We start from the raw sequence: 27,273 nt of genomic DNA, 5'->3' as shown, positions 1-27,273 counted from the left end.
GTTGTTTTTTTTCTTCTCCCTTCTCCTAAGAATGCTGGTCTGCTACCAAAATTGCCTGGTGCTGTTTTTATGGTAAGGAAAATTAAAGAGGCTCTCTCTCCTCCATCTCTACACACTCCGCAAGGAGGAAAACGCACACACGCACGCGTGCACACACACACGCACACCTGCACACACGCACACCCCGAATCAACACCTCTAATTCCCTTAACTTCTAATTGCCAGATAGATTTCAGCTTCCGTGGGGGATCAAGACGAACTAAACATTTTAACTAAGATTATTGGGATAAATATTTCATAAAGAACAGGGCCGATATTAAATTACTCCTATTGATTTTAGTATCACAACCCCATTCCATGCCTTGGCCTCTTCAGTTTAATTGATCTCTTAAGGAGGCCAACCTCGCGCCCGCAGAGGGCCCGGGCCTTGACCCAGGGGGGCTGGAGCCAGGTGCCCGCGCCGGTCGGGCCGGTGCGCCCTGTGCGCGCAGCGGCCGCGCCTCCCCACTCCAGCGCTGGGCTCACCCGATGTGTCCCCCCACCAAGTGGCCGAGTGGTCCGGCTCCTCTGGGCCCACGCAGGCGGCTGAGGACCGGGAGCCCCAGCCAGGGTGGGACAAGGAAGGATTGTGCGCACCCAGCTGAAGGAGGAGCGAGTTAGCGCCGGCGTCTCTCGAGGAGAACCCGAACTTTGGGGCTCACGGTCTGCTTGAACCTCCAGGAAAATCCCGGGGCCGGCTCTCTCGCGCGCCGCTGGCGGAGAGCCGAGCGTTCGCCCTAGGCTGAAGCGCAGGAGAGCTTGGCGACTTTCGGCGGCGAGTCCAGGGGCTTTGCCTGGCGACCCCATTGTCTGAGCGCCCCGCACCGCTCACCGCCCACCTCCCCGCCCCCTGCCCACCCGGCGGGTCTCGCTTCGGTTGGGGGTGGGGAGTTGGAAACTGTGTGAATGGGAGGGGGGGCGAACAAAGCCAGGCTCCCGCCATTCTCCTCCGCCTGCGCCCTCTCCAGCCCCAAGCGCCCGGACGCCAGGGCGCGCCCCCAGCGCACTGGCGCCGGACCCCGAGGCGAGGCGGGCGCGGGGGACCCCAGAGCCAGGGATAGTGCGGGTTCGTGGTGGGGGCCTCGGCAGCCAGGACCCGGGACCACCTTAAGAGCGAGCCCCGCCCCGGGACCTGAGCTCGGGCGGCGCTGATTGGTGCAAATGTAATGGCTGAAATTGATTGCTGAAATGCAAAACTTGTTGCTGCTTCTCCCGGCTCGGGGCTAGAGAGGCAGACACAGAGAGGGGAGCCGAGACCCTCGCGACGCCCCACGCAGAGCAACCCCCCCGCGCCCCGCCAGCCTGGAGAGGGGTGCGCGGACCCCCCAGAGCTGCCCCCGCCCCCCACTCCGGGCAGCCGGAACGCCTTCGCTGGCTCGCCCGGCGCGGCCCCCAGCCCGCGGACGGCCCCCTCCCCCGGGTCCATCGGGGACTCGCGCGGCACCTCGGCGCGGAGGCAGGGAGCCGGAGCTTCGGAGCGACCCAAGCCCGCGCCTCTCTGCGCGCCCGCGCCTGCACCCGGGCGCCGAGACGCCCGCGAACTCAGACACCGAACGGCGGAGAAGAGAAGCGGCAGGCGGCGGCCGTGGCCGCGAAGCGGCGCGCCCGGGCGCAGCGCACCCGCCGCGGAGCTCGTGAGCCGCGCCTTTCCCCGGACCTTCCGCCCGGACCCCGGGCGCCCGCCGCCTCTCCAGCCGCGCTGCTTTCTCGGGCTCCGGGGCCGGTCCCAGCGATGCCGAGGGGAGCCGCCAGTCCTCCCGCTCGCTGAAGAGGCCGCTGCCGCCGCCACCCGCCCGCTCTCTCGCTGGGGGCCGACGGGGATCTTGTACGGCGGAGGCTCGGGCTGTGGACAGCTGCGACTCCGCTGGCACGGGGGAGGGACCGCTCTGCCGCTGCTGCCCCGGCGCCGGCGGCGGCCGCGAAAGACCTCCCTCCCCGGCCGTCAGCAGCTCCACCACGGACTCCCGCAGGCTGCGGGCGGCGTCCCGGGGGCTCCCCAGCCGGCCCGATCGGACTTAAGAAGGTGATAGCTTTGCTCCCCCAACCCCCTTTCCACCCCCTTCACCCCACTTAACTTTTTTTTTTCTCCGTTCGCCTCGCGGCTGCGTCTCGTCCCCCGCTACAAACCCACCCGCTGCTGTGCCAACCGCCCGGGGCATGGGCCCCCCAACAGGGCTCCTGGAGGCTCCTCGGCCTCGCAAGATGTGAGAGGCCCGCTCGGGGCAGAACCAGATCTTCAGGAGAGGAGCGGATCGCCCCCGGCCTCCAAACGCCAGGCGGGCTGGCGGTGCGCCCTGCGCCCCTGAGGCGCTGAGCGTCCCGGAGCGCCCAGTCCGGGCCCGGAACGAGTGGCTGGCCGGAGGCGCGCGGCGGACAGCAGGCTGTCATGCTGTATTGATCGCCTCTTGCCCCCCCGCCAAGTATGTTTGGGCTGGACCAATTCGAGCCCCAGATCAACAGCAGGAACCCTGGCCAGGGCGAAAGGAACTTTCACGAGACCGGACTGAGCATGAACGCCCACTTTAAGGCCCCGGCTTTCCACACCGGGGGCGCCCCTGGCCCCGTGGACCCTGCCATGAGCGCGCTGGGCGAGCCCCCGCTCCTGGGCATGAGCATGGAGCCGTATGGCTTCCACGCGCGCGGCCACTCAGAGCTGCACGCAGCGGGGTTGCAGGCGCAGCCCGTGCACGGCTTCTTCGGCGGCCAGCAGCCTCACCACGGCCACCCGGGAGGACACCACCCCCACCAGCACCACCCCCACTTCGGAGGCAACTTTGGGGGCCCGGACCCGGGGGCCTCGTGCCTGCATGGGGGTCGCCTGCTCGGCTACGGCGGCGCAGCCGGCGGCCTGGGCAGCCAGCCGCCCTTCGCGGAGGGTTACGAGCACATGGCCGACAGCCAGGGGCCAGAGAGCTTCGGTCCGCAGCGGCCGGGAAACCTCCCGGATTTCCACAGTTCGGGCGCCTCCGGCCACGCTGTGCCTGCCCCCTGCCTGCCGCTGGACCAGAGCCCTAACCGGGCCGCCTCTTTCCACGGCCTGCCCGCTTCCAGCGGCTCGGACTCGCACAGCCTGGAGCCCCGGAGGGTGACCAGCCAAGGGGCCGTCGACTCGCTGGAATACAATTACGCGGGCGAGGGCCCCCCGGGACATTTTGACATGTTCTCGCCCTCTGACTCCGAGGGTCAGCTGCCTCATTATACAGCGGGTCGCCAGGTTCCTGCTGGCGCTTTCCCGGGCGCCTCGGCCATGCCCAGAGCCGCGGGCATGGTGGGCTTGTCCAAAATGCACGCCCAGCCCCCGCCGCCGCCGCCACCGCAGCAGCAACAGCAGCAGCAGCCCCCGCAGCAGCCCCCGCAGCAGCCGCACGGGGTGTTCTTCGAGAGATTCGGCGGCGCCCGCAAGATGCCTGTGGGACTGGAGCCCGGAGTGACCTCCAGGCACCCGCTGATGCAGCCTCCCCAGCAGGCCCCGCCGCCCCCGCAGCCGCAGCCCCCGCAGCAGCCGCCGCAGCAGCCGCCGCCGCCGCCACCCGGGCTGCTCGTCCGGCAAAATTCGTGCCCGCCCGCGCTCCCGCGGCCCCCGCAGGGCGAGGCGGGCACGCCCAGCGGCGGCCTGCAGGACGGGGGCCCCATGCTGCCGAGCCAGCACGCGCAGTTCGAGTACCCCATCCACCGGCTTGAGAACCGGAGCATGCACCCCTACTCCGAGCCGGTTTTCAACATGCAGCACCCCGCTCCGCAGCAGGCGCCCAACCAGCGGCTGCAGCATTTCGACGCGCCCCCGTACATGAACGTGGCCAAGAGGCCCCGCTTCGACTTCCCGGGCAGCGCGGGAGTGGACCGCTGCGCTTCGTGGAACGGGAGCGTGCACAACGGGTCTCTGGACAACCACCTCTCGCCCTCCGCCTACCCGGGCCTGCCGGGCGAGTTCACGCCGCCCGTGCCCGACAGCTTCCCCTCGGGGCCTCCCTTGCAGCACCCGGCACCGGACCACCAATCCATGCAGCAGCAGCAGCAACAGCAGCAGCAGCAGCAGCAACAGCAGCAGCAGCGCCAAAACGCGGCCCTCATGATCAAACAGATGGCGTCGCGCAATCAGCAGCAGCGGCTTCGCCAGCCCAACCTGGCCCAACTAGGCCACCCCGGGGACGTGGGCCAGGGCGGCCTGGTGCACGGCGGCCCGGTGGGCAGCTTGGCTCAGCCGAACTTTGAGCGCGAAGGCGGCAGCGCCGGCGCGGGGCGCCCGGGCGCCTACGAGCAGCAGGCGCCGCACTTAGCGCAGGAGAGCGCGTGGTTCCCAGGGCCGCACCCGCCGCCAGGAGACCTGCTGGCCCGCAGGATGGGCGGCTCCGGGCTGCCGGCTGACTGCGGCCCGCACGACCCCAGCCTGGCGCCTCCCCCTGCTCCGGGAGGCCCGGGGGTGCTGTTCCGGGGCCCTCTGCAGGAGCCGCTGAGGATGCCCGGAGAAGGCCACGTGTCCGCACTGTCCTCGCCGGGCCTGCAGTTCGGGGGAGGCCTGGCCGGCCTGGGCCCGCTGCAGTCGCCTGGGGCTGGGGTGGGGCTGCCCAGCGCGGCTTCGGAGCGCCGGCCCCCACCGCCACCGCCGCCGGACTTCGCCGCGCCGGCGCTCGGGGGCCAGCCGGGCTTCCCGTTCGGCGCAGCAAGCCGGCAGGCCACGCCGCACAGCGGCCCGGGCGTGAACTCGCCCCCGAGCGCGGGCGGGGGCAGCGGCGGCGGCGGCGGCGGCGGGGGCAGCTCGGGCGCGGGCAGCGGCGGGGGCGGCGGGGGTGCTTACCCGCCGCAGCCGGACTTCCAGCCCAGCCAGCGCGCCTCGGCCAGCAAGCTGGGCGCGCTCTCGCTGGGCTCCTTTAACAAGCCCAGCTCCAAGGACAACCTGTTTGGCCAGAGCTGCCTGGCCGCGCTCTCCACGGCCTGTCAGAACATGATCGCCAGCCTCGGGGCCCCTAACCTGAATGTGACCTTCAACAAAAAGAACCCGCCCGAGGGCAAGAGGAAACTGAGCCAGAACGAGGCGGACGGCAGCGCGGCCGGGGCGGGTAACCCCGGCTCGGATTACTTCCCGGGAGGGACTGCTCCCGGGGCCCCGGGGCCCGGAGGCCCGTCGGGGACCAGCCAGGGCGGCAGCTCCAAAGCCGCGGGGCCACCCAACCCGCCCGCGCAGGGGGACGGCACCAGCCTGTCCCCCAACTACACCCTGGAGTCCACCTCGGGGAACGACGGCAAGCCGGTCCCCGGGGGCGGCGGCCGGGGCCGGGGGCGCAGAAAAAGGGACAGTGGCCACGTGAGCCCCGGGACCTTCTTCGACAAATTCTCCGCGGCTCCGGACAGCGGGGGCGCGCCTGGGGTGAGCCCAGGGCAGCAGCCGCCGCCACCACCGCCGCCGCCGCCGCCGCCACCGCCCGGCGCGGCCGTCGTGGTCGTCGGGGCGGGCTCGGCGAGCGAGGCGCGCGGCGCGCCGACGCCCCACGAGAAGGCGCTCACGTCGCCGTCGTGGGGGAAGGGGGCCGACTTGCTCCTAGGGGACCAGCCCGACCTCATGGCGTCCCTGGACGGCGGGGCCAAGGGGGCCGGGAGCTCGCCGCACGTGGGGGAGTTCGCCTCGGACGAGGTGAGCACGAGCTACGCCAACGAGGACGAGGTGTCATCCAGCTCCGACAACCCTCCGGCCCTGGCCAAAGCGAGTAGGAGCCCGCTGGTGACCGGCTCGCCCAAACTGCCTCCCCGTGGGGTGGGCGCCGGGGAGCACGGACCTAAGGCGCCCCCGCCCGCGCTCGGCCTGGGCATCCTGTCTACCTCTACCTCGACGCCTGACAGCTATGGCGCGGGCGGGGGCGCCGGCCACCCTGGCACGCCGGGCCTGGAGCAGGTCCGGACCCCGACCAGCAGCAGCGGCGCGCCGCCACCGCCCGACGAGATCCACCCGCTGGAGATCCTCCAGGCCCAGATCCAGCTACAGAGGCAGCAGTTCAGCATCTCCGAGGACCAGCCGCTGGGGCTCACGGGTGGCCGGAAGGGTGAGTGCGCCGTCGAGGCATCGGGCGCGCGCAATGGAGACAGCGAGTTGGGCAGCTGCTGCTCTGAGGCTGTCAAGAGCGCCATGAGCACCATCGACCTGGACTCCCTGATGGCTGAGCACAGCGCCACCTGGTACATGCCCACCGACAAGGCCCTGGTGGACGGCGCGGACGACGACAAGACGCTGGCGCCTTGGGAGAAGGCCAAGCCCCAGAACCCCAACAGCAAAGAAGGTAGATGCGCTCGCGGTCCCCGCTCCCCTGCCTTTCCCGCCCGACGCCCAGGGCGGGCCTTGGTCTCAGGCCCCCTTGGCGCGCTGGGAGTTTGCAGGGCAGAGGCCCCCTTCACTCCCAGCTCAGAGCCCCGACCCCTTGCTTTGGCCCCATGGAGCGCACTGTGGGCGAAGACATGCTCCGCCCCTTTGCCCAGGTGCTGCCTAGCAGTTGCTAGTCCCACGGGACCATTAAAAACTTAGCGTCCTTTCCGGAATCCTTGTAGATTGCATCCCCTCCGCTCCAAGTTTTCGCTGAATAGCTGGTGTGCTGTGCCTAGCCCTTTTGGGGTGCACACCTCTCTGCACCCCAACATCCAGGCAGCTTTTGCTCTGTGGGAGTTGGGTGCCCCCTTTCCTAGGAAGTTGCCTGAACCTCTTCCCAGTTAGCTTGAGTCCTCTTAGTTAGCTGCATCTTTGGGGAGAAAAAAAAAAAAGTTCCCAGCCCCGGCCTCTGTAGCATCACTCGGAGGTGATGCCTAATTTGACATTTGTTCCTTAATGAATAGCTGTTTTGTGTCCTCTTAGCTCTTAGAGTTTCATTGAAAAACTGGAGAGCTGTCGGGTTGTAGGAGGCAGGTAACCTTTTCAGGGTGCATCTCCTTGACATGTGGTGTGGGAGGGGCCCCGGGGCTGGGCTGGGGTCTGTTTGGCAGGGAGCAGCCCGCTCGGACCAGGCATCACTTGTGTGGGGGGGGATAGGGATGTATGTGCCTAAGACACAAAGGACTTGCATTTGTCAATATCTTGCTTAGCTTTGGTGACAGATGTCCGGTCCCAGCTCTGGTTTGCATTCGAGGCACCCCCTCCTCTCCAGACCCCGAAGTCTTTAAGGTGGGAGGTGTGGGGCTAGGGAGACGGACCACTTCCCCAGCTGAAGGTGGAGCGCTTCTTTTTAACCTACAGTTAACTGCAGCTGTAGCAGATGCCTGTGTTATTTTAATGGGGCTTTAAAAAAATATAGCTAATGGAGTCTTACAAACTAGGTACCGTCATCCCCCCCACCCACCCCACCCACTTGGTGGGACCCCCTTGGTTTCACTACGCCGCCTGTTACCGTGGAGCCAGGGGCTGGCGGTGTGACCCCGTCTTTCTCCAATGTGTCCCTTGATCCTGGACATTTTGTTCTCCCTCCTCTGCCTCCTTCCCCTGGACCCTCCCCATGTGGTCTCACATCTCTTGACCCTGGGTTTAGGATGAGGGGAGACTTAAGGAGATGGGGCCGGGGGGCCGGGGGAGGAAAGAGAAGGAGAGAGACCGGGAAGGGAGTTGGGTGGCTCCTAACTCGGGGGAGGGGGTTGCAGGGCGCCCAGCCCGAGACGCCTTCCCGCTTGGGTTTTCTCTTCGTGGACGCGGGCCTCGCTGCTTTTCTCTTTGTCTGCCTCACTGCCCAGCCCGGGACGCCTGGACGGGCTCTCATTTGAAGCTGGGTATTTAGCATGCATGACAGCCACTGGGCCGGCATCAGCATTCTGTAGGCTGCTTTCAGGCAAGCCCATAAATTAGTTAGTTTGGGACCCTCAGTGTCTCCCCCCCCTTTTTTTTTCTTTGGAAAATGGAGTTGGACACAGCATCCTGCCGGCCCGCGCCCCCACCTCCCTTCTTCTTTATTTTCTTGTACACAACATCTCGATCTGGCCTCGATCGATCGATAGCTGGTTAGCACAGATCTCAGCCCCTGTCACTTCTACCTGGTCTGGCCTGCCGCCCCTCCCCCACCCCTTCTCCTCCACCCACCCCCCCTTGGTAATTAAGAACATATTGGCCAAGATGGGGTGAGCAAAGTTACAAAAAACCCACACGCACACACACACAAAATAAACCACAAACCCAATTTAGAGAATTAATCAAGAAGAAACCAAAACAACCCAGTAGCACACCACCTCCAAGTCTTGCTGTAGGCTGGGGGGTGGGGGGGAGCGAGGGTGGTCTTGATGAGACTGTTTTTTAGGGGTCCAGCCTGTCCTGGCTGGGAGGCCAGGATGCAGCAGATGTCACCATGGCACTGTTTTGTTTTGTTTGTTTCGTCCTCAGAGTTGGGTGAGCACACGTAATTTTTGGGTAACAGTTGCTGGGCACTTTGGGGTTGATGTCCCCTGTGCGTGGCAGAGCAGGGGACAGGGATGTCCTTTGGGGCCTGGCGGAGCTGGGAGCATCGGGCAGGGACACCCCTGGACCGCCTTTGTCTTCCGCCCTGTGATGCGGGAAGGGACCGTTTCTGAGAGGAAGCCGCGAATCGAGGTCAGGGGAGGCTCGGGCAGTCTTGGCGCTGCTGCTTACGGCTTTATAAGGTGTCTGCATCCGACTCCCGCTCCCTCACGGGCAGTAAATAAGGACGGTTAAACTTTTCATTTTGATAACACCCTGTGGTTCCATCTGCACACGCTGTATAAATAGGTACACAGAGCTTGCTCCAGACCCCTGAGCCCCCGGCTGAAAATCACAGCAGAGTCTGGGGCAAAAAAAAAAAAAAACACGAAAAGCAAAATGTTCTACTTTTCCTTAAACAGTGCCCACGGTCCCCTGAGCTGGGGAGCTGTGTGACCAGTGGTTCCTGGCAAACACTTTTGTCACTGCACTTCCCCCCCTCCCCGGCCCCTTTTCAGACGAAGCCCATTTTGGTGATGATATTTTATTTTGTCACGCCGTAAAACACACCAGGACTAATGTGATTAAATATTAACACCGTTTCTGAACTTCTCCGCTCCGATGACAAAATACTGGTCGGTATTTAACAAAATGATCCGTGCTCAGATTGGAGGCGAGGAGTAAGTCCTCGGAACTACACGAGGCGTGCAGCCGCCCGGACGTGCCCAGATTGTCTTATAGGTTTGCCATGTCCTTAGGAGGAGAGGCTGTTGATGGGCAGGTTGTCACCTCCCTAAAGCCCAGGCCAGGGTCGCATGTGATGAGACGTTGTTTTTAACCCTGGGGAACCTTGCCTTCTTCATACCCCACCCCCCCGCCATGCCCCCAGCCACTTTTATATAATAAAACTCTAGGTCTGCTCTGAGCCCATGTCTGTACCAACTTAGGTGGGGGGAAGGGTGAGGTCGTAGCAAGGAAAAGAAAAAAAAAAACCAGCCTCAGTATTGGGCCTACTGAGACTATCCATTGGGTCAGCACGGATGGTGTGTTTCAAAATAGTTTGCAGAAGCGTCCACTCCTCTTTGCAATAGGCACGTGCGTACGTGTGGGGAGAAGCTATGGAGAAATCGAAAAGCAGAGAGAGCGGGCAGAATGATAGATGATCGATAACGGATATTAAGTTGGAAAAAGTGTGTTTCTCTCCCCACCACCCAGCCCCTGGTGATCTTCTGGACTTGAATCCGCCGTGTTCTGTCTTGAGTTGATCCAAACTTCCTTCTTGTTGGTAGCCCTGCGTCTCTGTACGCCGGGCAGACCCAAGGTGCTGTTGTGGTCTGCACACAATCCTGCCCCCCACTCCCCCCCCCTTTTTTTGCGAGAATGGTATATTTTTTTTTACAGTGATGTGGGGAGGCGGCGGGAGGGAATTTTTGGAATTTGGTGCGTCCGTCCACGTTGCAGCCGGAGCAGAGCGAAGCGATACTCAGCCATTGCATTTCTGTAGACCTGGGGCAGAGGTGGATGGCGGGCCCGTGGTGGGAAGGTTGGGTCTCCTACCCAGCCTGGGGAGCAGAGAGCGCTGTTTTTCCGAGTTGTTTTCCCTCCTCCCCACACCGTGCGCAGAATTTTGAAGGCTCACTCCAACTTGTTTGGAGAGAGCAAGAGAGCTTGCAATCTCACTTCCCTTCGAAGCCCTCCAGCACAGCCGCATGCCTCCTTGCGACTCCGGGAGAGGTAACCTAAGCCTTCGCAGGTGTTAATCAGAGAGGACCTCTTTGTGCGGAGAGCCTGCCTGCTCCCCGGCTAGCCCAGGACATGCAACTACTGCTCTTTGGTGCTTGTTTAATATTTCATGCTGTAATAAACCTGTCTTCTTTGCTCGACTCCTAACATAAAACCCCAGCCTAGCCCACATCTGCAATTATACATTTCTACTAAATATTAATAAACGACAAGGATGTTTTCAGGGGCTGGAAGCTTAGCGCTGTTGAACTTGTCATGGTTCCTGTCATTGGATTTTCCTAGCTGTTTTGATTTTAAATAGCCATTGCCTTCGCATCTGAAAGATATATTTTTTCTCTTCCCAGATCTATAAATACGTCCGACTCCTACGTCTTCCTCACGGAGAGCTTTCTTTCATAGAAATCCATTTAGATTTCTTGCGAGGCCTCTTCAGACCGGAAGTCAGGGACTATTAAAATGTACTTGTATTTTATGGTGACTTCTGGGGGAAGGACCAGGGTTTGCCTAATCTAATTCCTCTTTCTAGCAATGAAATTCTATGATTCCTGATAGGATTTTGTTTGCCTGACAGAGGTATTTAAATTTCCACAAAGAACCCTAATAGGGCCTGAAAATACAGCTACCCTGGCCGAGAAGTGACTCGATACTTTCCTCTGATATAAAATAGACGCCTTTCATAAACAGGTTGCTGGGGTGGGGGGTGAGGGACCAGGTAAAAACAGAGGAAGACAAATCCTCCCGGGGTGGAAGGGCGAGCTACAGTGTGTCCTTGGGATCACGCAGGGTCCCCTAAGCCCACTCCGCGTGAGCTGGCGCATTTCGCCAAACCGCCAGTGACCTGTTTCTCTCCGTCTGAGTGACAGCGACGTGGGCTCGCGTTTGCGGTCCCGGGAGCGTTGCGGAGATCAATCTTCTTAGTAAGGAATACTGTATTTACCTCTGGTTCATTTTCGAGATGAAAAGGCCGTAGCTTTGTATAATAGGATCAAATGTCTGGCGAGTGCGTCGGAGCAGGGGGGCTTCCCCATCCCAGCATAGCGGGAAGGCACCGAATCTTCCCACGCCAGCAGGGTCCTCGGGGCTGTCGGGGGGACCCTTCCCGGCCGCCGCTCTGCTGTGTGTGTGCCAGCCCCAGCCATCGGCGTGGACCTGGGGGTGCAGTGTTTGTTTCTGGAGGGTCACCCAGGTTTAGGCGCCTGTCGGCTGGACAGACTATGGGACTGGAGGGCCCGTGGCGGGGAAGTGGACGTGGACTCTTCCGTGTCTGACTGTGAAGGGAGGTGCGTGCAGATTTTTCCAGTTTCCTTCTCAGGAACCCTGGAGCCCAATGAGGCGGTCAGGGGTAGCGGTAGGGGTGGGGACAGCTTCTGAAAGGGCAGCCGGGTCGGTGTGCAGCCTGGGAGCGGAAGGCAGGACCCCGTGCCACTCAGCGTGCGTGCGGAGGAGCCCCGCCTCGTGTCCCACCTGGCGTGCGCACACGCACACGTGCACGGCCAAGCAGATTTCCCTCCAGTCGGGACTTCCCTCCCCAGTGTACCCCTAATCTGCTTTGTGAGCCGTGGGCAAGCCAAGGGCTTCAGGCTTCTGGCTCAGTGGTCTTCCCCGGCAGGTTCTGAGGCCGTAAAAGACCGAGAATGAGCACCAGTCCTAAAACATAGAGGGAGGATTTGGGAGATCCTAATTACGAAATCTCAGCCTCCCGGGCCTCCTGGGCCGCGGTTGATTTTGGATGCACATCGCCCCACGCTGAGTTCCACGCATTGAACACGCGTGTGTGGTGGCGTCTCTCGGGCTGGGTTCCGCCAACACCAGTTTCCTGCCCCCACCCCAGCAACGCTGCTTCTCGATGGTAGAAATTCCTTTCCTGTACTGTAATCTTTGGGTGCCAATAGCAATAGCCGGGGCAACGCTGGGTTTTCAAATCGGTCGGGACCTTCTGGGTCAGCTCAGCCCGCAAACCCTACGTAGGACCCCGGGAGACTAGGTGGGCACAGGCCTCCGAGGAGGAGGTGGCAGTGGGATGCTGGCTCAAGATGCTCACTGGGCCCCCCAGTGCCAAGGTGGCCCCTGGTCGTTTTCTGGCTACTCTGCCCAGACACTGCAACCTGCAGCCTCACCTGCACCATCGGTCACTGCATAGGGTGTTGGTGATCAGGTGCGTGCCTCTGGGGGGGGGGGAGGGCTGTGACCCTAAACGTTAACTTTGCGACCAGATTGAACAGTGGACTTAAGTGTCACTCGCAGCAGTGGGGTGGGACGCTCCCAAGGCCTCGGGTGTCAGGGGTTGTGGGAGACCCAAGCCTGCTGTACTTGCCGGCTTACATTTTGCTCAGCGGCTCTCGGAGAGTTGGGAGGCAGTTAGGATTTCCACACCCCCACGGCGGTGCCACCCGCCCAGAAGCGCCCGCCTGAGCGGTTTCCAGCGTGGAGCCGACCAGGCTGGGTTGTGTGTGTGTGTGTCGGGGGGGAGCCCTCCCCTGGGCACCACGCTGAGTGAGGTCCCAGCTCCCCACTCTCACTCGGCTGGGGAAGCCGGAGTGGGCTACCTTCACTGCTGCTTGCTTTCCAAGCTGGGATCAGTCAGGAAACTTTGTTGCGCTGGCCTGTGTCACTTTTCACAATGCAGACATCGGCGGTCGCCGCTGCCGCTGCCGTGGGGGCCCCCGATGGCCTTGAAACATAAGGCGATGGAGGGGAGCGGTTTGGAGGGCTTAGCGCTGTCTCTGAATGTTCTGGAAGGAGCCTCACACCCAGAAAAGAAAAGTCCAAAAAAATCTCGCAGCCAACCTCTCCCCGCACACTCAGATTCCTCGTGGTGGGTGAGGAGGGTTTGCTGTTCTGACCCCTGCAATGCGGAGGGCCCGGGAACTCAGGTTGCCTGACTTCCCTTAGAGCCCGTGGGATGCACCGTGCGACCCGAGCCCCCCCCCGGGCTGAAGTCCTACCTTTGGCCTCTCTGTGGAACATTCTGGACTCCTCACAAAGTGCTGGGATTCCGGCAGTTCCCTTGGGCTGTTGTCTGGTTTGGGTGCTACAGGCTGTGCCGGGAGCTGGTTTAGGGAAGCAGGCAGGCCCTTGGCATGGTGGGGACCCATTGTCACAGCAGGGCTCTGGAAAGCTGGGTGCCCGGAGGACACCCCGAGAAAGAGCTGGGTCCTTTTTCCCCTGCGAGTCTCAGAACCACCACGGTTAACTCTGAAACGGGCTGGGGATGGGTTTGTGTATGTGCTCATGAGGACTTCAAAGCGTCTTTGGGTTTCGTTTGCTCTTAAAACTCAGGACAAAGATTTCATGGGACTCTTGCGCTCGTGGGGCGCCCCTGGCATCGCAGGGCATCGCGGGGAAATCTGGCCCCGGGGGTGCCTCGTCTGGTTTTTCTGGTTGTGTTTGGGAGTTCCTGGAACGTGGGGTGCTCGTTCATGAGTGAACCCTTCCATGCACGCGCACGGCTCCCTGCTCATCCATTCAGGGCAGGGTGCAGTGTCTGACAAATGCACGACCCTTTCCCTTCACTGAGAAGTGGTGTTTTCCAACACCCATGGCATGGTGGAATGATGGCTGCGACCACCAGGAGTCAGACACCTCTGAGGGGTCGTCTTTGATCGGGGAGGGGTGGGTGTGCGGGAGCCAGAGCTGCTGCTTCCCGCCGGGGCTGGCTGAGAAGTCATCGCCAAGGAGGTCGTGGGTTCGCCGCATCCCTGTGGGCTCTTGGGGAAAAGCCCTTGGAAATATCAGCTCCCGCGGCCTGATGTGGACTCTCTGCCCCTAGCCAAGAGCCAGAAGGCAGAGAGAGCGGGAGCGAGAGGGAGAGAGAGAGGGAGAGAGAGAGGGAGAGAGAGAGAGGGAGAGAGAGGCCCCCAGTGAGGGATCAGAATGGCGATTGGGGTGCACAGGGCACAGCAGATGGATGGATGGGGCCCGGGGATGTGAGTCCGTGTGAGCTGAAATGTTGTTTGCTGACTGTTGGGGTTCAAGAGTGGAATGTAATTTCTAACTATGAAGTCATGGTACCGCTGCCTCCTGGGCAAGGCTGGGCGGGGGATGGCGGGGGCGGGGGGGGGCATGTCGGCCATCAGAGGACAGAAAGTTCTTGGCTGAGACTCCCCCAGCTGCCTGACTTGGGGCTCCCCCAGGACCACAGGTGGTGGGTGGGGAAGGGGCATGGGGGCCCCAGCCGGCGACCAAATGATTGCCCTCTGGGTCTGTTCATTTCCATGCAGTTCGTGACCCAAGGCAGGCCCGTGCAGGGCGGGTGCTGGATGAGCCGAGCCCCGGACGCGTCTGTGACCGTCTGCTGCAGGGGAACTGGCCCCCCGTGGCCCCGCTGCAGACACTTCGCGAGGGGCTTTGCACATGGCCAGACCCCCGTGACCCCAGGCCCCGAGCCCCTTCGCTGCTAAAGTCACGGACAACTCAGGCACGTCCCACTGCCTTAAAACCCAGCCATGGCCTGCACCCTCCTCCCTGCTACACAGTCCGCGTGGCGGGCAAAGGAGGACCCACAGTCAGCGAGGAACTCCCGAGAGAGGAAGATTCCCCGGCTGGGCTCATGGAGGAGCCGGGGTGTCCCCGCCCCCTCTCCAGGGGACCCACGGGCTGGGGGCTGGCGGGGGTGGGGGGCTGGCCCTGCGAAGTCCTTAATGCTTTTGTCTCCAGGCCTAATTGGCTAAAAACAAATGGACCGCTCGCATCCCCTGCACCGTAGTTTTTGGTGGTTATTTAGTGTTCAAGGGAAGGGAGGCTGCGGACCAAGATTGGGCTTTTTTTTTTTTTTGTTAAATGGGAGCAATTTCACGATTTTTATGCCGTGACTATTTCCATCATCGTTTGGGCATTGGGTTTTGAACGTCTTTGGTTGGTCTCCCCTCGTGCACGAGTGCGCGCGCACACACACACACACGTGTGTGAGTGGGCACCCATGCATCTTCATGTGCAGGGGCCCGTGAAGTCTTGCCACCAGGCTAGGAAGACCCCCCCTACCCCCCCCCCACCCCCCCCCCCCCCGCTGCCCTGGACAAGCAGCCGCGAAGACACAGTTCTGGGCCTGGGCAGCTGGGAGGGAGGCAGGCTCTTATTGATCTCAGTGTGGTCAGTTTTTTGCCGAATTTGTAATCCTGTTAGCCCTGGGGAAAGGCGTAATTAATTTACTTGTACATTTCGCTATTTGGGGTCGGTTTAGTTAATAAGCATTTACGGCGTGCTTAGTGTGCGGGAAACGTTTTGCTAGGGTTAACTGTGTGTGTGGGGTGCGTGTGTGTGTGGGGGGTGTGTGAGCTTGGGCAGAATAATGGCTCCCAGGCCGGGGTCCCACCCCCGCCCCCCGGCCCAGGCAAGTGGAGCCTTCAGCTGTCCGGCCGTAAGCCCCGGGGAGGTTCGTTCTCAGCGGCCTGGGAGCTGAGCGCCGACGTGGACAGGCGGCGCCTCCCTTCTGGAGAGCATCTGCTACCTTGGTTAGCAGAGCTGCCGAGTGCGGGGTGTGCGTGCGCGGAACTTTCTCAGAAGCGCATGGTTTGACTTCCAAAGAAGGAAGACAAGGTGCGCCCAAGTCTTGAAAGTTGGAAAAGGAGAAACAGCCCAGAGCTTGGGCCTCGCCTAGCAGCGACTCTCCCAGGGGCAGCAGGTGGCACTAGGCTGCTCTGGGCTCCTCGGGGTGCCCCCCGGTCGCTCGGTGGGCTCCCCAACAGCCTTCCCATCTGTCTGCTTCCAGACGACGAGTTCAAATCCCATTCTGGCAACAACTCCCAGCAGCCGGGGTTGGGTGGCAGCACCTGTGCAGGGAGCAGTCTCCCGAGCACCCCCAGCCCTGCACTGCTCCCTGGTCAGCTGCTGGGACCTCGTCTTCATACACCGAGGGCCGGGATGGGCAGCTTTTCCGCCCTGGGCCAGCCTGAAGGGAAGCCGAGGCGTGGAGGAAGCAGGCGTGTGCAGAGATGAGGGCCCGATTTCTTTTTTATGTGGGCCCGTTAAAATCTAATGGGCATGGGTGGCTGGACTGTAGTTTGGAGAAAGTCTTTATCTAACCCTTAAAGCCAGAGTCATTTCCGGTAATTACGACCCCCACCCTCACCCCACCCCGGGGCCAGGCCCCTAAATCTCACAGGTGCTCACCCTGGGCAGGAGGGGCCGGAGAGCGGCACACCTGTTACCTGGCTCAGCCACCAGGACTTCTGCTCCCAAAGGAAGAATTTATGGGGCAGGCAGCGCCGGAAGAGAGCGGCCCGAAGCGTTCCTGCTCCCGGCAGCCAGTGCATTCGTGGGAGCCCCCACGCTTCGGGCTTGTCACAGCCCCTGCGTTTCCTTAATGAATTAATTTAGCTGCCGACATTTGGTATTAAGTAAGTAGTTATTTTGAGAATCCCAGAGAGAAAAGGCTGGAAGGCTTTTTTTTTCCTTCTTCTTCATCTTTCTGTAACTTTTCGGTGAAAAGAAAAAGTTTTGCATTGTGAACTTGGAGCCACCTCGGCAGCCAGGCACGCGACGTCGTGGGCTCAGACGCCCTGGGTTCGGCCTGGCCAAGTGGCCTGCGCCATCCGCGCCTCTGCCTCGGCTTCTCACTGCGAGGGTTTTTCCACTGCGGGCAGCAGTGCGGGCCGCGACACTCCGTTTCTGTGACGACTGTTTGCCAGTGTTGTTTAGATTTCGCTTGCTTTTCAGATGGAGAGAAACTTGGTTTAATGGGAAAATAGCATAGGACTCTCTGGGTGTGTTTGCGTTAGCATTTAAAAATAGCTTGTTTTCAGAGCCCTGATTTCATCCTTTCCTTGTGTGCTGGTTTGGTGGAAACCCGTGTGTGTGTGTGTGTGTGTGCGTGTGTGCGTGTGTGTGTGTCCACGTGTGTGCCTGCTGGCGTGTGCGAGGCAGCTCCGGCACCCACATTGAAATGGGGCCGCGCTGCTGGAATTGAAGAAGGTGGAGTTCACAGCTCAGTTTATGTTGCTGCAGACAACTTTGAAGTCCACGCGTGAGTTTTTTCACGGGACACCTATATCTGTACACACGCACACACACACACACACACAGAGTCTTGCAAAGTACGTCTGATGGAAAGCAGTATGCGTGGATTTCAGCATATTTTTGCACCCAAATAAGCTGATCTTTCCATCCCGTTTTCCCAGCTTTGGGAAGCACCCTCTGTCCATGTAGGCGGTCGAATGCTTATAATCACACGACCAAAAAGTAGGGCCAGTGTTGTAGGTGGCTAAAGGGACCGGGGAGAATTTGCTTTTAGCCTGAGCTGTTTTGTCGCTTCCTGTCTCGTGAGCACCCCCTGCCTAGCCCCCTGCCCCAACAATATTGATTTCTTCCTGAAAAAAAAAAAAAAAAGCAAAAACACAAAGGGAACTGGGGTCTGTTTGCTGGGGTCCCTGTTGGAACAGCATTTCGAGGGGTTCATCTTCGAGGTTGGGGGGCCAGTGCCACCCGCAGCCTGCTGGTGCCGGCACTAAGGTGGCAGGGCCTGTTGGAGAGACGCAGAGGAGATTGTAAATGGCTTATGCAGAGAAACCATTTAGATAAAAATGCAATTTCCCCTTCTGCATAGAGTACTAAGAATTAATAGCACATTCTTTCTAAATGGGTATTTTTATATTATATTTTCCCCCTAATGAAATTCTTTTCCCAAACAGGAGCGTGTTTCATTTTAAACTTTCGCGTGAAATTGATCTGTTTGGAAGCCTGCAAGCACCGGGGTCCCGGCTGGAGCTGGCCCCCGGCCGTGTCTGCCCAGCCTCTGGGGTTTTGGACGTCGGCAGGGTGGGGAAGCTGGCTCTGTCTCCCGATGGCTCGCGTTAAGCTCAAAAGCAGGGAGCGCTTTGCCCACAGTTTGATTTTTCCTCCCCTCTGCCTGGGGCAGCTTCGGGAAGAGGGTGGGTTTGGTGGCTTTGTCCAATAGAGATGCTGGTCCTGAAATCTGAGCTCTGTCGCAGGGCATCCCGCCATGATCCTCTGGGTGCGTCCTCCTCCCTCTGACTGGGGCTGGGGGAGCAGGGGGAGGCCCAGGTGCCCCTGTCCGGCCTTGCTTTGTGTGCCAGACGGGGGAGGCTGCTTCGAGCCCCTCAAGGAGCCACCGGAGGCAGATTGCAGGAGGCCGCCCACATGGCCGTCTCCAGGCGAGTGCAGGTGCACATCTTCCCAGAGGGCCAGCCTCAGGCACACCGGCTGCCGCCTGTGGCTGCCTTGCGGGGAAAGTGGTGCTGGCCGCTGTGGGCCTGCCTCTGCTGGTCCAGCGTGGCAGTGGATGCGGCGTTTGCGGTGACGGCAGCACCGTAGAGGAAGTTCTGGTAGAGTCGAGCATGGAGGGGCAGGTGCTTGGCTCATGTCCCCCCTCAGAGTGCCTGGTTCCAGGCTTGGCTCCGCTTCCCATGCAGCTTCCTGCAGGTGCGCACCCTGGGAGGCAGCAGGTGGTGGCTCCAGTACCGGGGTCCCTGCCGCCCACGTGGGAGACCCAGACTGAGATCCTGAGCCCTGACTTTGGCCTGGCCCAGCCCTGGCTGTTGTGGGCATTGGAGAGTGACCCAGTGGGTGGAAGATTCTCTCTCTCTCTCTCTCTCTCTCTCTCTGTGTCTGCCTTTCAAGTCAAGTGGGAAAAAATGCAAAATACTTTCTAGTATTTTTGTGCTCCTTCCATACATTTTTTTTAGCCAGGAGATCTAAGGTCCAGGGAGGGCAGGCAGCCCAGCCAAGGTCACACAGCACGGGCACAGAGTGGGGATTGGACTGTGGCAGACCGTGGATGGCGAGGCTTGAGTCTCTCTTCCTGCTCCTTGGATCCCTGCCCTGGGAGCTGGGCTCTGGTTTTGCCTGACTAAGCCTTGTGCTGACCAGAGCTAGGTCTTCTTCTTCTTTTGAAAGATTTATTGGAAAGGTAGAGTTACGGAGTGAGAAGGAGACACACACAAACACACACACACACGCACACGCACACGCACACGCACACAGCACTTCCATTTGCTGGATTCACTCCCCAAGTGTCTGCAATAGCCAGGGCTGGGCCAGGCTGAAACCAGGAGCCAGGAGCTTCTTCCAGGTCTCTCACGTGGGTTTAGGGGCCCAAGGACTTGGGCCATCTTCCACTGCTTTCCCAGGTGCATTAGCAGGGAGCTGGATCAGAAGTGGAGCAGCCGGGACTTGAACTGGCGTCCACAGGGGATGCTGGTACTGCAAGCAGAGGCTTACCTTGCTATGCCACAGCGCCGGCCCCTGGATCTTCTTAAACCAGGCATTTGCAAATCTCTTTAGAAAGCACCTAATGCCAGCAGCCCCTGGTCCTCTTCCTTCCATGGTGGCAAACCTGGTGTTGAACGAGATCTTGACCTTGTGGGAGATTCAGTGGCACTGTGTCCCGCCAGGGAAGTCCTCTGGCCTTTGACCCTTCTGAGCCACTGAATGTGCTTATCTCACAGCTGTGTGACCTCAGGCAGGTTGCCTGATCTCTCTGTGCCTCCTGTCTGGGGGTGAGGAGAGGAGAGTACATTGACACTCAGAGGCCTGCCCCATTCACAGGAAGTGCTACGACACCAGCTTTTATTGAGCACCTGCTGTGTACCAGGGGGAGTGTGCAGAGCGTCGTAAGCCCCCCTGTTAGGGGTGGGGAAACTGAGGCACAGAGCGGTTGGAGTGTGTTGCAGGCTGAGAGGAAGCTGTGCCAGGCCATGCTTCAGGCACTCAGCACAGGGCCGGCCCTGGGGACAGCTCAGTAAGTGTCACAGCATGACTGGGCAGAGCCCTTTGTCCCTGTGCTCGGGGCCTGGTGTGTGTGTCTGTAGAGGGCAAGTAGAATGGGTTGGGTACAGGTCCTCTGCTTATTGGGGGCAAGAGGCCCTTGGGGATGCTGGGCCAGCCACAGCCTGGTGCTGTCAGGCCCCGGTTGCTGGTGGCTGCAACCTGGGAGCCCCGAGGTATTTTTCTTCCCTGTGACAGCTCTCTCCGTGAGCCCTAATACGTGTGAGTAACGGTCAGCTTCTCACTAAAGGAATTCATGAGACGAGTCGGTCCCCAGCCTCGGAGCCCTTTGCTGGGACCCAGAGCTGGCCGAAACCCGTCCGGGAGCTGGCAGGTGAGACGGCAGCACCTGCATGGGGCATCCCAGGCGGGGCCTTGGGGCCCTGGCTGACTTGGGCTGGGGGAGAGTGAGGGTCCCAGCCTCAGGGTGAGAGGCAAGCAGGCCCCGGTTCACACCCCAGCTCTGCTCCTTCTGTGCTGTGTGAGACCTGGAGCTTGTGGTGCACCTCTCTGGGCCTCCACTTCTCCATCTGCAACGTAGTTGCAGTCCTCGTGGCCTTGGCTGCGTGTGGGGAGCCACTGGGTAGGCTGGTGAGTGGGCGTGCGCTCTGCGGTCAGCCATTCTCTGCTTGCTCTCAGGTGGGACCCTCGGCCAGGCCACGGCTCCCCTGCCAGCCTCCGAGCCTGTGGTCTCACCCTGGGGGATGCCTCTGGGGAATGCTCAGTGCCCAGGCCCCTCCTTGCCCACCCCCCTGCAGCAAGGAATTACCCAGAGAACCAGGACTGCAGGCCTGGAGCGGACAACCACGTGGAACAGATTCTAAGACTCAAAACCTTGGTGGGAGAGTCGATGCAGAAGGGCTGGCGCGTGTATGTGTTGATCGTGTAAACATTTCTGATTTTACTTGCAGCAGAGAGACACAGAGAAAGACACAGAGACACATAGACATCTTCCATCTGCTGGTTCACTCCCCAGGAGCCTGCAACCGCTGGGGCTGCGCCAGACCAAAACTCCATCCAGGTCTCCTGCGTGGGTGGCACCATCACCTGCTACCTCCCAGGGTGCGTGTTAGCAGGGAGCAGAGCGGGGACTCAAACCCAGGCATGGTGACACGGGCTGTGGGTGTGCAGATGGCCGCTGAACCGCTGTGCGCAGTACCCGCCCTGGCCTGGTTTTCTCATGCAACAAACCTGTTTCAAGCCCTTACACCAAGGTGAAGCCACTGTAGGGGCTGGCGCGGGTGGGGCGCTTCGCAGATGAACGTCCTCCCCAACCCTGCTGGGGTTTGTGTCCTAGGGGAGGGGACAGACTTATGGACAAACAGCAGACAGGAACAGGGCGACAGGTGGGCAGGGCCGTGTGGGGGAGGGGATCCCCGTGAGCTGGGCCCACGCAGCAGAGGCCAGAGGGCTGCTGGCCACTGGTGAACTCCCAGCTCTCAGGACGGGCGCCCTGGGGTTTGTGGCGCCTGCTGATGGCATTGGTGCAAACGCCCCCACCACGCCACCGACGCGATGTCAGCCGTGCCTCTGATTGCGAAATTCCTGGGGATTTGACAATGGGCCCCCACACCCTGGAGCTCCGCAGGAAGGGTATTAGGCAGGGTGCGGTGCCGTAGCTGGGGGAGGGGGGGCAGACAGCAAGTGCGAGGGCAGGACCGAGCTGGCCCGTTCCAGGAACAAGGAGGGGAGCGGGTGGAGGGCAGCAGGGGCCCGCGGGTGCGGTCAGAGCGGCAGACTGACGGCACGGAGCAGGTGTGCAGGGACCAGGGCTGCCTCCCGCCCCACGGGACCTGGGAAGTTGCCTTTCCCATCCCTGCTGTCCCGGCCCCTTCGGGGAAGCCACGATTTATGGCCGCGGGCAGGAGCTTCTGTTTCCTGCGTCTGCCAGAGGTCACCCCCACAGGAAAGCGGGGCCCAGCCGGGGCCAGCCTGCAGAGGCGTGGAGGCCTGGCCCTCTGGGTGACCTGGGCCTGGTGTGCACCTTCTGAAAGCTTCTCTTTGGCTTTGCTCCCCGACTCTGCGTGGCCAAGGAATCGCTCTTGGGCCCCAGTTAAGGAGTGCCCAGTAAGCCGAGCCCCATTTGACAAATGAGAAGCCCAAGGCTCAGAGAGGGAAAGGGACCTGGCCAAGGTTGCCGAGCACCATGGCGGGAGCTGACACCCCCATTCCCACGGACGGGTGCTCAAGTGAGAAAGCAACCCCAGGTCTTGCTGCCCCCAGGCTATTGGGGTCTTGGCCGCTTGTTCGCTGGGATCCTGGTGACTTGGTGCGACTGGGGTTAGGCTGTGCCGCCTGGATGAGCTCAGTCTGCCTATCTGTCCAGTGGGTCCATTCTGGTATCTCCTAGGAGCTCAGGGAGCAGGCAGCACCCGCCCACATATGTGGCGCTGTCTGTGCACTGGGTGTTTGGGGCTCAGAGCTGGGGGCCGAGTGGCTTCGTCCACTATGACATTGAGGTCACCCCCACACCTGGTGCCCTCAAGGTGCCTTGAGACCTAAAGGGGCGGGGGGAGACAGGTCTGGTTCAGGGTGACAGGTTTCTGTCCCAGTCTGTGCCGCGGCTCGGCTCTTACCCCCCACCCGCTCCGTCCTGCTAGCTTGTCCTGCCCTGGGCTGTGCTCGCTTGAGACCCCGTGGCCAGGGACACAGCCTCTGTCTCGCCTGACTGTGATGGGCAGAAATTCCCCTGGGGTCATCGGAGCTGGCGCTGACGGCCCGAGCCTCGTCAGGGGGTCCACGTGGGCACCTGGGGCTGCAGCCGTCCACCGGCCTTGGCTTCCTCCTCTGCCTTTGGAGTTAAACGAGGTCATGGGGAGGCTTCAGGGAGAGGATGAGACGCACCCAGCTGGCGTCTGGCACGCCACAGACGTCGCTAACCCTTGGCACCGACACGCCCGCTCTCCGCCTCAGGGAGCTCCTGGGGGAGGGGGAGACGCTCTGCGGGAACAGGAGCGGGGCCCCAGGTCCTCTCATTCCCTGGTGGGCAGGGGGAGGTTTGCCTGCGGGGTTTTGGAGGGGGTGGGTCTGGCGGGGCCTTGCAGGGCAGAGGCAGGGTGGCTGAGAACTTTTGGGATGCAACTGGGTGACCAAAGGGACTGGCAGCGGGAGGTGTGACCTGGTAGAGTGCTCTGCACCCCGGCCCCTGCACCCCGGCTTGGGTCAGCTTTGCACACTCAGTCCCCTGCTGGGGTTAGGCAGCTTAAAAAAAACACCATAGCAACAATGCTAATAATATTTAGAAGGATATTAATGGCCCCTTCTGCTCTGTATATAGACGGAGGTCCTCCCTGGGGCGGGAGGAGGGAAACCAGGTGGCGTCTGGCCGGGGGACAACCTCGGGAGCTGCCTGCTGTGGCTTTGGCATGGCCTGGGCCACCCGCTCGGGCTGCAGCTCTTCGTCCGGTGCCCGCAGCTGAGTCCCGTGCCCCTCCTGGAATCTGTGCTCCAAGGAGCGAGTCGCTTGGGGGCAGGGTGGGGTGGGGGGGCGTTCCTTCCAGGTTTGGCTTTGGGAGGAAATCCACCCTGATGTCCCCTCCCAGGCCTCAGCGGTGGCTTCCAGGGCCGCAGTCGCCTGGTCTGGCCTGGCCAAGGCCACCGCAGCTGCACCTCTATAGTGGGCTGGTGTCCCAGTGGCCGACCTTGCGAGGATGATGTCGTAGCTGGGGCAGGAAACGGATCCCCACCCCTGGTTAACTTCCACAAAGGGCAGGTGGTGACTAGGGTGGTAGAGGAGGGGACCCAGAGCCTCCCCTTAACCCCTCAGGCCATGCCCGCCCCCTGCTGTGTGCAGCCCCTCCCCTGCGCCGGCTTTCCCCCTCTGTCTCTTTCAGGCCCATAGCGATCAGCAGGGCAGGTCCCCCTGGGTTCCTTCACAGTCCCTGCTCCGAACAAAAACCTGCTCTTAATGCCCGCTTCATGGCCAGGCCCGCAGCCGCCGCCGCCGCCTGGGGAGGGGCCACTGTGATTCCAATTTATACCCCTGCAGGCCAACGGCTTCCGTAGGGGGAGCAGGGGCTGGGGGGGGGGGGAAGAGGGGCGAGGGCGTGGGGGCGGGGCCGTGAGCTGGGGTGCTAATCAGATGCGCGCCGGCCCCCCGCCGCCTCCCCCTGGTCAGCCCCTCGGTGGACTTGGGGTTTTATTCTATTTGGTTATTATTATTTTTTAATGAGGTCAGACTGAAGCTCCATCTGCCCCGGCCTGCCTGCCTGGGTTTGAAGGCAATTAAACCGGAGACTAACCTCTTAATTAGGGTTTCTCTGTGTAAATCTCATTTGATAAATTCCTTATCAACCTTGGCTTTAACTACAGCGCGTCCTGGAGATGGGATTGCGCCCCCTCCCGGGACCTCGCCATGGATGCCCCCTGCCCCCCCCCCCACTCCCAGGCCCCCCTGCCCCACCAACGGGCGTGCTTGCAGCCAGAGCCTGCCCCAGGAAGGCTGCGAGAGAGGCCCCCTTCAGGGGTAATTAATCAGAAAATGTAGCAGTGCCCGATGATTCCGGAGAACTTATCCACCACCTTCTAATTCTGCTCCTCCTTCTGCCTCCCTCCCTTTCTTACAACAACTTTTTTTAGGTGGGTGGGGGACTGAACTCTGCTAAGGGGAATCTCCAGCCTCACCCCCTCCCTTCCGCCCTGTGGATAGTGCACCTTTTTTTCCCTTCTCTTTTTAAAAATCCAAGTGCAGCCGGGAGTGGACATGGCCATGGCGGGGGTCAGGCTCCTGGCTGCGGGGAGCAGGGGGCAGCTGAGGCTGATCCTGTGCCCTGCCAGACATCAGAGCTATGCTTAACCCTTTGGAGCCTGGCTCGTGCCTGCTGGTTCAGGATCACTGGGCCCTTCTCTCTGGTATTTGAAAGGGAGAGAGAGAGAATTGATCTTCTATCTGCTAATGGGCTGGGCTGGTCTGAAGCCAGGAGCCTGGAACTCCATCCTGGCCTCCCACGTGGGTGGCGGGGGCCCAAGCACTCGAGCTGTCACCTGCCGCTGCCTTCCTGGTGTGCATGAACAGGAAGCTGGACTCAGAAGCGGAGCTGGGGCTTGAACCCAGGCCCTCCTGTGCGGCAGGAGGGCGTGTCAAGGGCATCTTCGAAGCTGTGCTGATCACCTGCCCAGGCACCGCCCCCTTCTTCCCGTTCTCTTCGCTGGGTCTGGTCTCCCTGCGATTAGTGCCGGCAGCCCATGGTGTGTGTGTGGGGGGCGGCTTCTGTGATTGTGTGACTGTCGGTATCTCTTGGCCTCAGTTTCCTGATCCGTGTCAGCTCCCTGGAGCCGTGTGAGCCCCAGACCCACAGCTATGCACAAAGCCTCGTGTGCGTGGTTTGTATCCGGCAGGCTCTGTTGCATGTCAGTGATTCTGGTTAATATTCTTCCCCAGTGGCGGCGAAGAAACCCCGAGAATCCCCAGGGGAAGAGGTCCCCTGTTAGGATCCGAATCCCTGAGGACTCATTGGGGCTCCCAGAGGAGTCAGGCTCCCTCCTGCTGCCCAGCCCGGGCGTGGGCTGTGTGACCCTGGGAAGTGACTCCACCTCTCTGTGCTCTGCTGGTTGGGAGGAAGTGCCCGCTCGCTCAGGGGGCCGGTGGGGTCAGTCGGTGGGGGGACGGGAGAGGCGTGTGCTTCGTGCTGCTGGCTGGGCCTCAGTTTCCCCAACAGGAAGTAGTCCACCCAGGCGCGCATCACAGCTTCCGAAAAAGCCGTTCAGACGTGGGGGCTGTCGCAGAAAGTGAGACCACGTCTCTGCAGGGTGCAGGGAGATCTGAGTCTGGGAGGCACAGCCCTGGCAGCTCCAGGTCTGTCCTGGGGTCCCCAAGAGGGTGCCATGATGGGGGAGGGGTCTCCTGTGTAGCCTTGAGTGAGTCACTGCTCCTTCCTTTGTGCCTCCACTTTCCCCTCTGTACAATGGACACTGTGGAGGCTGGTGCCTCCTAGGGTGGTGGCGAGGACTGCGGCGAGGCGTGCCAGGCCCTCACCTGAGTGCGAGATGCCCTTGGCCCAGCCAAGTCCAGAACTTGAATCCTCCCCTGGCCGCCCACAGACTCCTTTCCTCTCTGGCCCCAAGGCAGAGCCCGGTGTCTGCTCTGCCTGGAGCTGTTTAATATTCTGCCGAGGTCAGATGAACTCATCGGGGCCCCGGCGCACAGCTGAGGCAGCCCGGTGCCCGGCCGCCTTGCAGAGCTGCTGCTGGCCCCCTTGGCTGCAGGGCGGGCGGCAGCAGCGGCAGCTGGGGTATAGGGCCCCCTTTTTTTCTAGGTCCCCCCGGGGGAGGCTGCCTCCCCAGGTGGAGCTCCCCGAGGGCCAGTGGGTGTGGGCAGGGGCGGCCCTGGTTTCCCGGCCTGTGCTTCTGGGCTCAGAGGGTCTGTGTGTGAGGCCTTCTTGGCAAGGGTGAAAAAGCCGGGCCTCCTCTCAATTTTTCTCGGGATCCTCCAGTGCCCCAGCCTCTGGCTGGGCCCAGCTGGGGGCAAGAAGCAGCCCAGCCTGCAAGCCGTAATAGGGACAGTGCGGTGACAGTACAGTCGCTGGGCTAAGTGTGTTGTCAGTGCCAGCTCCTTCACTCCTTGGACTCCCTGGAGGCTTATGCCCATTTGGCAGGTGAGAAAACTGAGACCCAGGCAGTGAGCTGGCTCGAGCAAGATCAGGCAGCTGGGCAGTAGCCAGCCTGGAGCCCCTGGCTGCTGTGGCAGTCATGTGTGCACTTGCGGGCTTGTCCAGAGGTTAGGTGGGACATCTAGCTGTGCAGTGTTACACACAGGCATTCAGTCGGCGCTACTTAAGTGATTGCTGTTCCCGTTGCTGGCAGCCTCTCCTGCCTGCCTTGCTTTTCACCCAGCTCCCTTGCAAGACAGAGAAGCCTGATTTGTCTTGTGTCGTTATCCTGGATAAAATTCAGTACTATCTGTGCAATTTCTCTGCTGAGATGGGGCGAGGCGCGGGGTGACGGTGGGCTGAGGGGCTGGGGTGGCGCCGGCTGGGCCAGGAGCTGGGCTTGTTGGCGGCTGGCTGTGCCCTGCCTATGAGCACCCGTTTGTCAGCCCAGACAGAACCCATTGCTGCCATTTCTGCCCATGGCAGAGAGAACGTGACGGCTCCTGTCCTTACCTTGTATCCGAGGGTCTGGGAAAATGGTCCTGCCGCTGGGTCTTACCCCACAGTCTCTCTAGCAGAGCAGAGAGTAGAGTCTTCCAGCAGCAGAGTCCAAGACTTAGTGTTTTGTCCCCGGTGGCAGCGCCACTTCCCTCCCGGGCGACCTCGGGCAGGCGGCTGGCTTCCTCTTGCGGAGGCTCAGTTTTCTCATCTGCAAAGTGGGGGTTAATTCTGACCATTCCGTGAAAACTTTTAGTTTTCTTTCTTTTTAAAGATTTGTTAATTTATTTG

The 27,273-nt window shown here is 61.3% G+C and overlaps 1 protein-coding gene across 1 annotated transcript in view; it reads left to right on the top strand.

The window, feature by feature from the left end:
* The first annotated feature begins 1,037 nt into the window (after nt 1–1,037).
* MN1 (MN1 proto-oncogene, transcriptional regulator) overlaps nt 1,038–27,273 on the top strand; it is a 41,442-nt gene continuing 15,206 nt past the window's right edge. Inside the window, exon 1 of the mRNA XM_051826475.2 lies at nt 1,038–6,308. Coding sequence (XP_051682435.1) covers nt 2,462–6,308 — 3,847 coding nt within the window. The 5' untranslated portion in view covers nt 1,038–2,461. The remainder of the gene's footprint in view (nt 6,309–27,273) is intronic.

Source organism: Oryctolagus cuniculus, chromosome 21, assembly GCF_964237555.1.
Source record: "Oryctolagus cuniculus chromosome 21, mOryCun1.1, whole genome shotgun sequence".
NCBI lineage: Eukaryota > Metazoa > Chordata > Mammalia > Lagomorpha > Leporidae > Oryctolagus > Oryctolagus cuniculus.
The sequence above is the reverse complement of the archived record's forward strand: the minus strand, read 5'-3'. Positions and strand labels throughout refer to the sequence as shown.